Source organism: Chelonoidis abingdonii, chromosome 3 (assembly GCF_003597395.2).
Source record: "Chelonoidis abingdonii isolate Lonesome George chromosome 3, CheloAbing_2.0, whole genome shotgun sequence".
NCBI classification, from domain to species: domain Eukaryota; kingdom Metazoa; phylum Chordata; order Testudines; family Testudinidae; genus Chelonoidis; species Chelonoidis abingdonii.
This window is the reverse complement of record NC_133771.1, coordinates 155,469,651-155,483,871: the sequence shown is the minus strand read 5'-3', so window position 1 is coordinate 155,483,871 and position 14,221 is coordinate 155,469,651. Positions and strand designations below refer to the sequence as shown.

Sequence of the window (14,221 nt, the reverse complement as noted above, 5' to 3'; positions counted from 1 at the left end):
CAGGAGAGATGCTCCAATCCTGCTGGAAAGGATATAACAAGTGAGGTTCTGCAGGGGTCTGTAGTGGGACCAGTCTGTTGCAATACTTCATCAATGACTTAGAGTTGGCATAGAAAGTAACGCTTATTAAGTTATGCCGGCGATACCAAACTGAGGGATTGCAACTTGCTCTTGGAAAGACAGGGTCAAATTCAAAATGAATCTGGAAAATTGGAGAATGGTCTGAGGTAACCGAATAAGTTCAATAAGACAATATGCAAAGTGCTCACTTAGGAAGGAAACAACCAGTTCACCACATACAGAATGGACAGAGATCGTCAGGAAGTAGTATGGCAGAAAGAGATCTAGGAGTCATAGTGGACACAGCTAAATAATGAGTCACAGTGTGATACTGTTGCAAAAAAGCAAACATGATTCTGGGATGCATTAACAGTGGTGTTGTAAACAAGACACGAGAAGTCATTCTTCTGCTCTACTCTGCACTGGTTAGGCCTCAACTGGAGTATTGTGTCCAGTTCTGGGCACGCATTTCAGAGAAAGATGTGGAGAAACTGGAGAGGGTCCAGAGAAGAGCACAAGAATGATTAAAGGTCTTGAGAACATGACCTATAAGGGGGAAGCTGAAAGAACTGGTGTTCTTTAGTTTGGAAAAGAGAGACTGAGAGGGACATGATAGCAGTTTTCAGTACTAAAAAGGTGTGCATCAAGAGGAAGGAAAATGTTCCCTAGTCTCTAATGACTAGAACAAGAAGCAATGGCTTAAACTGCGACAAGGGACATTTAGGCTGGACATTAGGAAAAGTTCCTACTGTCAGGGTAGTTAAACACTGGATAAATGCTAGAGAAGTTGTGGAATCTCCATCTCTGGAAGATATTAGAGTACGGTTAGATAAATGTCTATCAGCGATGGTCTAGACAGTATTTGGTCCTGCCATGAGGGCAGGGGACTGGACTCGATGACCTCTCGAGGTCCCTTCCAGTCCTAGAGTCTATGAATCTATTAATCTGTTACAGCTACCTACAGCTTTTAGGTTGTATTTGGATTTTAGTGTATTTTTGCTCTTTTTCCACAGTATTTCTGTTTGCCAATTATCATGGAGTGTGGAATTTGTCACCTGTATCACATAGATGAAAAGCAGTTGCAATCTGTTCTTGAGGGACAGTCCTTGGGCTCCCCAGCCAGTTGCCAGAATAGCAGGCAAAATTTAGGCATTCCCCACATTACACAGCTGGATCACGCCTAGCTCTGTAGTAAGTTACCTCCTGCAGAATCTGGGCCAGTTGCTCCTTTAAATTCTCTTCCCCTTGCTGCTTCTTCACTCCCTGAAAAAATAAGACACAAAAGGAGAGTTTTGCTGGGGGAAGAAAAACAATTATGGAACCAAACTAAGCAATATAAAGAGGTCAGGAACAGCTAGTCAATTATTTTTGTCAAGATATGATCAAGGTCCAGACTCCAGAGAAAAAAATAATTAAAAAAAGATAGGTAAATAAAAAGATTTCAGGGTCCATTCATAAGTGTCTGGCAGTCCGGCTTTGGCCTGCGGTCTAATGACTGGGCTAGAGGAACAGGGAGAAAGAGAAACCTACTTTCTCTCATGCTAGAAACAGATAAATGAAGGGAGTGTCACCAGTGTAAAGCAAACCTAAGAAATACCTCACCTTCAGTTCTCGCCGGGCTCTTGAATGATCAGAGCCATCTAAACTTACACATTATAACTCTTGGTGGACAATATCCTTGAATATCACATATCCGAAACGTCTCCAAGTTATTTTAGCTTTAATGGGACTAGAATGTTCACAAGGCAGAGAAAGGGAAGTAACAGGCTGTAAGTGCGGAAACAGAAATGTTTTAACTCCTTTTGGGAACACATCTAAGGAGATTAAACTACCACACTACTGTAGACAACTCCCACTGCTGCTTTGGATCCCTCCTCCAGTATGGGCAGAGACAGAGAATCTCTCTCTTCCTGTATGCAAGGTTTCTACAATTAAGTGTTCAATTATCTGGACTAATAGGTTTTCCTGCCTGTTCCCAATTACTAGGAAGAATGACCAATCCATGTTCAGCTGGATTCTCTCTTGCTTTCAAACATACTTGTTAACAAACTCAATAACAGAGACAGAGAACAGAACTTATAATAAATAATAATAACTGGAGATATACCTATCTCCTAGACCTGGAAGGGACCTTGAAAGGTAATTGAGTCCAGCCCCCTGTCTTCACTAGCACGACCAATTTTTTTTGCCCCAGATTCCTAAGTGGCCCCCTCAAGGATTGAACTCACAACCCTGGGTTTAGCAGGTCAATGCTCAAATCACTGAGCTATCCCTCCCCGACTGAGCTATCCCCCCCCCTTTTTTTTTTAAATCTGACGGCTAGTTACATATCCATATGAATGTGTACAGGCCTGTAAGACTTCCAGAGCGAGCGTTTTGTGAAGGAAACCCTATTTACAAGTAAGGAAATGGCCCTTCCTGCATTTTATTCATTAGACAATCTGGATCATTGGAAGTAGCAGTGCCCACTGATTCTCCTGTTTGAATGGGAAAGGACTTTCAATGCAACTCATTCTGGACCTGGTAACCTATGTCCAGAGGTAGAAGAGGAGTTCAATCTCAACGACCCATTCAGTCCTCATCCTCTCTACAACCACAAGGGAGAACACAGAAACAATATTCATTTCACACAGACCATTCAGCTTTCAGGTGGCAACAGTGCTTTTACTATCAATTTGTGCTGAACCTGCCTTTGAGGTTAAACCCCATTACTAATCTCTTACCTAGTTTAGCCCCTTTTGTTTCTACCCATTCCCTAGGTCTGTATGTTTGGAAGTGGCATACTTCTGGAATGGATGATAATGTCTATACAAATGTGCATACCTCCAGAAGCTGCTGCTGCTCATCATAGAATGTCCTCTCCAGCTGTTCCACTCTCTGCTGCTGATGTTCCTGTTCAGTGCACAACTGGTCCTGCAATTCCCGCAGCTCCTGCTCCATCACTCTGAGCTCTTTTTGGCCAGACTTTCTGCTCTTCTTCACTCTCAAAACAGCTGTCTGCTTCTCCTCCACCTTGACTTTCAGCTTCATTATATTTCCCAGGGTTTGCCTCAGCATTTCCAAACCAGTCCAAGACTGTGCCAGACTAGAGGCTTTCTGGTCCTTATGGCTAAGAGATGTAGCTTTCTCAGAATTCATAGGATTACAATACACTGTAGCTTTATCCTCCTCCATGCTTGGTCCAGGAGAAGGCAGCTTGACATCCATGTTTTCTGTTGGCTGTTTGGCCAGTTCTGCCCTCCCACATGATCTACCCAAAGGTTCACTATCGCAGGACACTCTGTCCCTTTTAGATCTGGAATTCGAAGGGCCTTCTGCTCCAGATGCCTCTGATTCCTCCAAACTAAGTTTACGTTTAATTCTTGCACCCTTAGGTTTCCCCATCAGTTGGTCATTCCTCGGGGCTAAAAATGGACTAACTTTCTCCCATTCTTCCTTAATCACTTCATATTCATATTCAGCAGTCTCTTTGTTATCCAAAGGCACTCCTAGTTGAATATGGTCTCTTTCACCTATTGGATAGGCCTTTAATGGATCAAGACGTTCCTTATTCAACCAAACACCATTTAGACTCTGAAAACAAACAGAAATCAGCAAAACTTATCAATGTACATTTAAGGGAACTCCTCCACAAGGTATTTTTGGTTGCCGCAAACACAGCCTACCTTTTCAGAAAGAATAGTGCAAAGACAATTCAATAAACTGTCTAACAGCTTTTGCACGACCCAAACAACTGAGTCAGTGTCGTTCGTGTGTGAGAGAGAGAGACAGAGAGAAAGATTGAAATAGTTATACCACCAGTATGGATTTCCTTCTACAACTCTTAAGAATAAAATTGATTTAGGCAACCACATGGAAGAAAAAGAAGGAAGTGTTTGATGGCCTATGGTGGTTTAAAGAGGAAACAATACTCTGAAGCTTCATGGGAAATGTTTGAGCTAGCCCTTAGGAAAGACTCCGCAACAGAGAGATCAATGAAACACTGGTATGATTTGTCAAGAATACTTATTTAGGCATGTCACCAAGAGTTCAAAAACAGGCTACAAAGAAAGGAGGATAAAGGGACTAAATTTATACAAAAAGAAAGCAGAGGGGAAAATGTAAACCAGCTCTGTACAAACATAGAAAAACACAAAAGGAAGGAGAAGATATACCAGAAGATGTATAACACGTAGCAATGGTTTTATACTGAAAAGAGGGCTATGTTAGACTAGACACCAAGAGAGGAAAAGCCTCCTAACAATAACCATAGAATATTAGGGTTGGAAGAGAGCTCAGGAGGTCATCTAGTACAATCCTCTGCTCAAAGAAGGACCAACACCAACTAAATCATCCCAGCCAGGGCTTTTTCAGGCCAGGCCTTAAAAACCTCTAAGGATGGAGATTCCACCACCTCTCTGGGTAACCCATTCCAGTGCTTCACCACCCTCCTAGTGAAAAAGTTTTTCCTAATATCCAACCTAGACCTCCCCCCACTGCAAGTTGAGACCATTGTTCCTTGTTCTGTCATATCCCACCACAGAGAACAGCCTTGCTCCATCCTCTTTGGAACCCCCCTTTAGGTAGTTGAAGGCTGCTATCAAATACCCCCTCACTCTTCTCTTCTGCAGACTAAATAAACCCAGTTCCCTCAGCCTCCCCTTGTAAGTCATGTGCCCAGCCCTCCAATCATTTTTGTTGTCCTCCGCTGGACTCTCTCCAATCTGACCACATACCCTCTGTAGTGGGGGGGGGGGCAAAACTGTGCACAATACTCCGGGTGTGGCCTCACCAGTGCTGAATAGAGGGGAATAATCACTTCCCTCGATCTGCTGGCAATGCTCCTACTAATACAAACCAAGATGCTGTTGGCCTTCTTGGCAACAAGGGCACACTGCTGACTCATATCCAGCTTCTCGTCCACTGTAATCCCCCCGTCCTTTTCTGCAGAACTGCTGCTTAACCAGTCGATCCCAAGCCTGTAGCGGTGCAGGACTCTGCACTTGTCCTTGTTGAACCTCATCAGATTTCTTTTGGCCCAATCCTCCAATTTGTCTAGCTAACGCTGGACCCTATCCCTACCCTCCAACATATCTCTTTCTGCCCCTCAGTTTAGTGTCATCTGCGAACTTGCTGATGGTGCAATTCATCCTATCATCCAGATCATTAATAAAGATGTTGAACAAAACCAGCCCCAGGACTGATCCCTGGGTAACTCCGTCTGATACCAGCTGCCAACTAGATATTGAGCCATTGAGCCAGACAATCTAGCCAGCTTTCTAGCCACCTTATAGTCCATTCATCCAATCCATACGTCTTTAACTTGCTGGCAAGAATACTGTGGGCGACTGTATCAAAAGCTTTGTTACAAGATATATCACATCCACCGCTTTCCCCATATCCACAGAGCTAGTTATCTCATCATAGAAGGCAATCAAGTTGGTCAAGCATGACTTGACCTTGGTGAATCCATGCTGACTGTTCCTGATCACCTTCTTCTCCTTTAAGTGCTTCAAAATGGACTCTTTGAGGACCTGCTCCATGATTTTGCCAGGGACTGAAGTGAAGCTAATCACTCTGTAGTTCCCCGGGTTCTCCTTCTTCCCTTTTTTAAAGATGGGCACTATATTTGCCCTTTTCCAATTGCCCAGGACCTCCCCCACTCACTACGAATTTTCAGAGATAATGGCCAGTGGCTCTACAATCATATCAGCCAACTCCCTCAGCATCCTGGGATGCATTGCATCTGGACCCATGGACTTGTGCATGTCCAGCTTTTCTAAATAGTCCTTAACTTGTTCTTTTATCACTTTCACCTCCTTCCTATACTGTGCTGCCCAGTGCAGCAGTCTGGGAGCTGACCTCGTCTGTGAAGACGGAGGCAAAAAAAGCATTGACTGCTTTGGTTTCTTATACACATCATCTGTCACTACATTGCCTTCCACATTCAGTAAGGATCCCCCACTTTCCCTGACCACCTTCTTGTTGCTAACATACCTGTAGAATCCCTTCTTTTTACCCTTCACATCCCTTGCTAGCTGCAACTCCAACTGTGCATAGGCCTTCCTGATTACACCCCTGCATGCTCAAGCAATATTTTTATACTCTTCCCTAAACATCTGTCCAAATTTCCACTTCTTGTAAGTTTCCTTTCTGTGTTTAAGCTCACTGGAGATTTTACTGTTAAGCCAAGCTGGTTGCCTGCCATATTTGCTATTCTTTCGGCACATCGGGATGGTTTGTTCCTGTCCCCTCAATAAGACTTCTTTAAAATACAGCCAGCTCTCCTGGACTCCTTGCCCCCTCATATTAGCCTCCCAAGGGAGCCTGCCCAATAGTTCCCTAAGGGAGTCAAAGTCTGCTTTTCTGAAATCCAGGGTCCGTATTTTGCTACTCTCCTTTCTTCCTTTTGTCAGGATCCTGAGCTCAACCATCTCATGGTCACTGCTGCCTAGGTTGCCACCCACTTCTACTTCTCCTACCAATTCTTCCCTGTTTGTAAGCAGCAGGTCAAGAGGAGGACTGCCCCTAGGTTGTTCCTCCAGCATTTGTACCAGGAAGTTGTCCCCAACTCTCTCCAAAAACTTACTGGATTGTCTGCGCATTGCTTTATTGCTCTCCCAATTGAACTGTGCTCAGTACAGACTATAGGGTCATCAGCAATGGAAGAATCGCAAAGAAATATGATGATAAGCTTGAGGGAATAGTAGAGGTGATAACATGCAGCAGGTGCAGCAAGGGATCACACTTGATGACTTAGCACAATAGTGTCCAACTACTGCTATATACTTCAGGACTAGAACTTCAGACTTACGTGACTAGTATGATAGACACCTCTATCCCTAGCTTAACAAGGAAACTCTATTGCCCCAATGAAAGAGAGGTTGGTATACCCAATGGTATTCCTGTGGATGACTGGTACTCCCCAGAAACATTGGACTCCACAGATTTAGAAAGTCTCTTCCAGCCCCAACTCCTAGGAAACTTTAGAGATCAGTAGTGTAGTACTGTACACATATTTCAAGGCAACTGACTGTAGGACTCAGCAAGGCCTTTTCCATTCTAATCTACTACAAACCAGCTAAAGGGTGCATTTCAACACTCTCAGAAATTGAATGAGCATAGTTAAAGAATGCCCTGTGACGAGAAACTATTGAGAGAGAACAAAGTGATCCATCATGATGCAGTTAGATATATAACCTCAACATCCAGATCACTTAGAAGCTCTCAGTTGCCCTATCCCCAGAACAGGAACTGGAGCGTTGATTCTTCACTGTGTATTTCCTTGCCTTTGTGGACAAAAAGAACAGAGGTGGAGCTGCCATCACAGATAACACATTGTTCATCCAGAAGAATTTTAAACAGCAAATGTAAAAACAGGAGGTCTCAAGTACAGGAAAGAAAAAATTAATACCTTTTATTTTTAGTTTACTTTTATAGGAATCTGGCCTATTTCTAGTCTATTTTTCGGTCCAAGAAAAGTGTGAAATTTACATGCGAGGAAGGAGAATTACAACTAAAATGGTAAGAAGGTGCATATGAACATATGATTATATTTTGGGGAGGGGGATGGGGGAATTTTCATTTAATCTTAAACCATCTCCTCCCCCTCACTGTCTCCAGTGGGTGCATGTAAGTGCACATGTCACTCTGCAATAATTGTAGTAACTGATCTTCTAGTCCAAGTACAACACAGCAGCTACCTGGGCCTGTGTGCAGGAGACAGAGGGCTGCTGATAGGGCATGAGGGATCTTTCCATTTAAAATTCCCTCCTCTCATTGCATTTTACCTCCAAAATAACAGGAATCTGTTGACTATTAGGGCATGCTGTAGAGCCCATCTCTTTTCCTGGCTCTCAGGGAGGGAGGGATTCTTGGAGCTAGTATTTGTAGATGGGAGATTGGTTATTTTCTGGTTTTACTTTTTCATGTTAAAAATACAAAGCACTTTGTATTGGATTGGTTAAGCACTTTGTATTGGATGCACTTTGTATTGTATTGGTTATGCACTTTGTATTGGATGCATCAAAACAAACAAGGCTGAGATTTTAAGAATACTCATTGTATGTCTTCTAGTCCCTTCACTTGTTCTTGGCCTTACAACTGAATCCTTTATAAGTTACGTTATACTATAGAACATTCCGAATGTTACATCTAACTGGTTTTCACTCAGCTTCCTGACTTTAATAATTTTCCAGCCTGAAGGAAAGCATGGGGAAAGGGACTTGAATCAAAGGGGACAAGCATCTTGCCATTGTCAGCAAACAAAATAGTAGGCATTTTAGTATTTGGATCTCAATTCTTTACTCTAGCCAAATGATGAAGTTGTGTTTCATGTCAACCAATGGAATTAAAAGCCAGTTTCATGATCAGAAAACCATCTTCAATTTTAGTTTATTAAAACTAAATTATAGTTGTGCCACTACAATAATTGGCACTAGTTCGTCATTTAATTAATACTGCAGGATCACTATCCTTTTTAAGAATGGTTTCAGGGTAGCAGCCGTGTTAGTCTCTATCCGCAAAAAGAACAGGAGTAGTTGTGGCACCTTAGAGACTAACAAATTTATTTGAGCATAAGCTTTCATGGGCTACAGCCCACTTCATCGGATGCACAGACTGGAACAAACAGGAAGAAGATATTTATACATACAGAGAACATGAAAAGGTGGAAGTAGCCATACCAACTGTTAGAGGCCAATCAACTGAGATGAGCTATCGTCAGCAGGAGAAAAAAAACTTTTGAAGTGATAATCGAGATGACCCATAGAAGGTGTGAGGATACTTAACACGGGGAAATAGAGTCAATCAGTGTAATGGCCCAACCATTCCCAGTCTCTGCTCAAATCCAAGTTAATTGTATCAAATTTGAATATTAATTCAAGTTCAGCAGTCTCTCTTAGGAGTCTGTTTTTGAAGATTTTTTGTTGTAAAATTGCCATCTTCAAGTCTATCACTGAGTGGATAGAGAGCCTGAAGTGTTCTCCCACTGGTTTTTGAATGTTATAATTCCAGATGTCAGATTTGTGTCCATTTATTCTTTTGCATAGAGACTGTCTGGTTTGGCCAATGTATGTCAGCCTTCATAGTTATTCTTTGCACAACAATACAAAGTTCACAGACAGGCTCTCAGGACCAATACTCCCTGCAGTACTTCACTATCTAGTAGCATCAAAGTGCTCTATTAAAGAGAAGAAGCTAAAAGCAGGAAGTATCCCTTGTAGTCAAATGTGAATAAGCCTGACTTGGAATCCTGGGTCTCAGCTAGGATGAAATTCCAGATTCAGGGTGCACAACTAGAAGCACATGTTCCCATAGGTCTTTTACCCAAGCTAGACTGTATTACAGCATGACTCAGGGTTACCTGTACTTCCTAATTATGACCCCACACCTACTCAGACACAGCTCCCAAATGGGAAGTCATCTTCAATATCTCTCAGTGCAATTAAAACACCTTCAATCTCAGTACCTTGTTGTCTGTAACTGTCCACTGGCCTTGTGCATTCTGCTTGAAAACACAGTGGTAACGAGAGATCATAAGTGGGCAGGTTTTTGAGATCAGCTGGTAGGTGAGACCAAATCCTCGGCCTATAGTTACCTAAAGATAAAAACAGTTTAATAGCCACCATTAGCAACAAATACAGAAAGAGTGATCTATCTGCTTTGCTTTTAAATACAGTAAAATAAACATATGGGATGAATTTGCTTTGTACAGTAGTTTCTACTGGGGTTCAAAGTAGTAAGTTTAACGCTAACCACACACATGCTTACTACTTATAACTTTTACTGAATGTGACACAACTTCACGTTTAAATCCAAGAGTCAAAAGCTAAGGGGAAGCCCTGAAAAAGCCTGAAGCACAATGGTGTTTTACGAGAGGGGAACATTTGTGTCCATTTAACTGATAAATCTCCTTTAGAAGAGTACTCCAACAACCAACCTCCTTCCATCTTCTGGCTAAAACACTTAGTAAAAAATCTCTGATGAAGGCTTCAGAAAAAATGATGCTAGCATCCTCACATTTTCTTTGTTCAGAACTGTAGTGAGCAACCTTAGAAACTTGAGCTGCATAAATTCCTTCAGGTTGCTCAAGAACCTACAGAGACATTGATGTATAGCAGTATGACTCTCCAGTCTTACTTGAGACACCTAGACTCTCTAACTGAGCTGGAGGTTCAGACAATGAAGGCTCACTTAGAGGAGAATTTTCTTGGTGACTAGGGAGAGCAGGAGTTGTGGTTCCTCTAACTTTGGGAGAGGCTGAAGTTTTTTACTGTTCAATCTCTAAGTCAATTTACCAGAGCATTTGAACAGTTTAGTTATTTCCTCCAATCCCTGTGACTCTCGGGAGTCATTATTTACCTGAAGAGTATGGCACAGCTGAAAGACAGGCATCAACGCAACCTGAAAGTTCATACTGAGCAATGAAAAATACCACTGTGGCCCAATAATTCATACAAAGGTAACATCACTGATGTACTGTACTTAGGCTTGGTAACGAATAACATTTTGCTTAAAAAACTAGAACAATGTAAAATAAATATGGCACACATTAAAGGGATTAAAAGTTGGCAGATAGGTCTCAAAATGTAATTGTAAATGGAGAATCATCACTGAACAGGTGTTTCTAGTGGGGTCCCACAGGGATTGGTTTTTGGCCCTACGCTATTTAACATTTTTATCAATGACCTGCAAGAAACAAAAAATCATTGATAAAGTTTGCAGATGACACTAAAAATGGGGGAGTGGACAGGCCACTGATTCAGAGCAATCTGGACTGATTGGTAAACTGCACACAAGCAAACAATATGTGTTTTAATACAGCTAAACCTAAAGGTATACATCTAGGAGCAAACAATGTAGGTCATACTAACAGCATGGGGGACCTCACCCTATGAAGTAGTGATTCTCAAAAAGATTTGTGGGTCACGATGGATAGTCAGCTGAACATGTGCTCTCGGGACAATGCTGTCATCAAAAGGGCTAAAGTGATCCTTTAATGCAAAACCGGGAATCTCAGGAAGGAGCAGAGATTATATTACTTCTATATTTGGCACTAGTATAACTGCTGCTGGAATACGTGTCCAATTCTGGTGTCCACAATTCAAGAAGGATGTTGATAAATTGGAAAGGATTTAGAACAAACATGAGAATGATTAAAGGATTCCTTATGATGATTGAGCTCCTTGAGACTATCTGTTTAGCTTAACAAAGAGAAGATAAATGGGTGACTTGATTACAGTCTGTAAGTACCTATATGGAAAACAAATATTTAATAATAGGCTCTTCAGTCTACCACAGAGGTTCTCAAAGGGGAGGGGGAAAATTATTTTGAGGAAGTTCTATGGCCTGTGTTATACAGGAGATCAGGCTAGATTACAATGTCCCTTCTGGTCTTGGAATCTATGAAAGAACAGCATTTCACATGTTTATCAAACAATCCAGAATTGTGCAAAGTCACATGATCTTCAAGGAAGTGAAAATGTACACTTGCATACATCAGTATTGGTCATGTCATTTTCAAGCCCTTGAGTACTACTCCACACATAAATTACTCAACCGGCGTTTACTTTGTATTAGTCATTTCCGATGATTGTACAGTAACTCCTCACTTAGGGTATGGCTACACTGGCACTTTACAGCGCTGCAACTTTCGCGCTCAGGGGTGTGAAAAAACACCCCCCTGAGCACTGCAAGATACAGCGCTGTAAAGCCTCAGTGTAATCAATGCAGCAGCGCTGGGAGCACGACTCCCAGCGCTGCACGCTACACCCGTAGAGGATGTGGTTTACATGCAGTGCTGGGAGAGCTCTCTCCCAGCGCTGGCGCTCCGACCACACTCACACTTCAAAGTGCTGCCACGGCAGCGCTTTGAAATTTCAAGTGTAGCCATACCCTTAAAGTCATCCCAGTTAATGTTGTTTTGTTGTTACCTTGCTGATCAATTAGGGAACATGCTCGTTTAAAGTTGTGTAATGCTCCCTTATAAAGTTGTTTGGCAGCCACCTGCTTTGTCTACTGCCTGCAGGAAGAGCAGCCCTTGCAGCTAGCTGGTGGGGTCTTGGAACCAGGGTGGACCAGCAGCCTCCTATCAGCTCCCCGCCCCCATAAGTTCCCTGTGCAGCAGCTGCCTGCAGTTCAGCTTTGTCCCTCTCCTCACTGCCATGTGCTGCTCCCAGAGACTCCTGCTTGCTGTGGGGGGGGAGAGAAGGAAGAGGGAGGCTAATGTCAGGGTGTCCCCTCCCTCCTGCACCCTGCTTGCCCCATCTTCCATAGAGCAGAGGGGACACACCAGAGCTCAAGACAGAGGGAGCTTGCAGCAGCTGCCCTCTCAGCAAGCTGATCTAATTAACATGGCAGTGTACTTAAGGGAAATGTGCATACCTCCCTCCATTCTTGCTGCCTTGTGTAGACAGAGAGTTAACCCTTAAGGGCTCAGCCAATAGCTAGTTAATCATTTAGCACTAAGGGAAATATCCCACCCTCTGACTCCTTCACCTCAACCAAGCCTCGCAATCATCATCACTGTGTACCACTATTAAATTGTTTGTTTAAAACTTATATTGTGTGTGTGTGTGTGTATATATATACATAATATAGTCTTTTATCTGCTGAAAAAAATTTCCCTGGAACCTAACCCTCTCATTTACATTAATACTTATAGAGAAATTGGATTTGCTTAACATCATTTTGCTTAAAGTCGCATTTTTCAGGAACAGCGTTTAGTGAGAAGTTACTGTATCCTTTTTAGCTTCTGTAAGGTACAGATCAGAAAGACTAATTTTTAAAGAGGATTCTCACCTCTTTCTTAAACTAGAAATTCATGTCTTGTTAATCCTGATTTTCTAGCATTGAGAGGGGAAATTAACTCACTGCTTAAAGCCTTATTTTGTTGTTTTTTTTTAATTCCATTCTGTTTAATATATATCTGGTAAACAGCAGGGTGAAAGGAATCTGTCAGAATTTCAGCACCCTGTTCCTTCAATTAAAGACTGAGAAAGCCCCCACTCCAGTTCCCTGAACCTCTGAAGAAAAAATATTCTGCTTTCCCTCCATCACCAGCCACAAATATTTTAGGCCTTTTCTATGTCCAAGAGGCAACAAAAGATTACACTCCCAAACAGAAAGCCCGCCTCGCTCGGTTAGTCAAAAGTCTGGTTCTTCTCTGCTAGGACGCTAATACCTGGCAGGACCTGTAACACCTCTGGAGAAGACTTTCACTCATTCAGAGGATTATTATACAAGCAACTCTGAGGAAGCTGCCACCACTCTGCCAAGATTTCCACACACTGCCACAGGCAGCAAAGAGACCTTTCACCTGTAAAGCAGGGCTGGCTTCCTGCAGAGAGTGGGACCGGCTTGCACTCAGCCCTGCCCACTAGACCTCGCGACCCCCATCCCCCACCACAAGAGACAAGGGCTGGAATGGAAACCAACCAACCCTCATCCCATACTAGAGGGCTGCTGCCTCATCTACAGCAGTGGTTCTCAGCCTAGGATATACATAACCCTAGGGGTACATCAGCTCATCTAGATATTTGTCTAGTTTTACAACAGGCTAAACAAAGAGAATTAGCAAAATCAGGACAACATAAAATTTCACACAATGACTTGTTTATACTATTCAATACACTATACACTGAAATGTAAGTACAATACTTAAATTCCAGTCTATTTCATAATTATACAGTAAAAATGAGAAATTAAGCAATTTTTTCAGTATTAGTGTGCTGTGACACTTTTGTATTTTTATGTCTGATTCTGTAAACAAGTAGTTTTTAAGTGAGGTGAAACTTGGGGTACGCAAGACAAATCAGACTCCTGCAAAGGGTACAGTAGTCGGGAAATTTGAGAATCACTGGTCTGCAGGGCTCAGGACCCCATTTCAACAGTGGCTTTGGGGCACGTGGGAAACACCAAGGAGCCCTCAGCCCAACATCACCTCACTGCCCCCGCCTTCTCCCCCAGCACCAGCCCAAAGACTCCTTCCCCCTGCTCACCCCTCACCACCCCTTTCCCACCACCAACCTCTTCCTCCTGCTCATCACCTCCCCGTTCCTCCCCCGCCACCAGCCCCCCAACCCTTCCCTCGGCTCATCACCTCACCTCCCGCCCCTCCCCCACTCATCACATCCCTGCCACCAGCCCAGACCCCTTCCCCTGCTCATCCCTCACCGCTCCT

General features: G+C 42.9%; 1 protein-coding gene across 6 annotated transcripts in view; it reads right to left on the bottom strand.

Annotated features, from left to right (window-relative positions):
• The window catches only part of RNF8 (ring finger protein 8), a 34,479-nt gene that overhangs the window by 19,967 nt on the left and 291 nt on the right, over positions 1-14,221 (bottom strand). For all 6 annotated transcript variants that reach the window (XR_012655602.1, XM_075064263.1, XM_032770715.2 and 3 more), the window contains exons 2-4: positions 9,509-9,637; positions 2,884-3,633; positions 1,261-1,323 (exon numbers count right to left, since the gene is read on the bottom strand). Coding sequence is in view for 5 of the 6 variants with exons in the window: in XM_075064263.1 (XP_074920364.1) it covers positions 1,261-1,323; positions 2,884-3,633; positions 9,509-9,637 (942 nt within the window). In the remaining variant the exon portion in view is untranslated. The remainder of the gene's footprint in view (positions 1-1,260; positions 1,324-2,883; positions 3,634-9,508; positions 9,638-14,221) is intronic.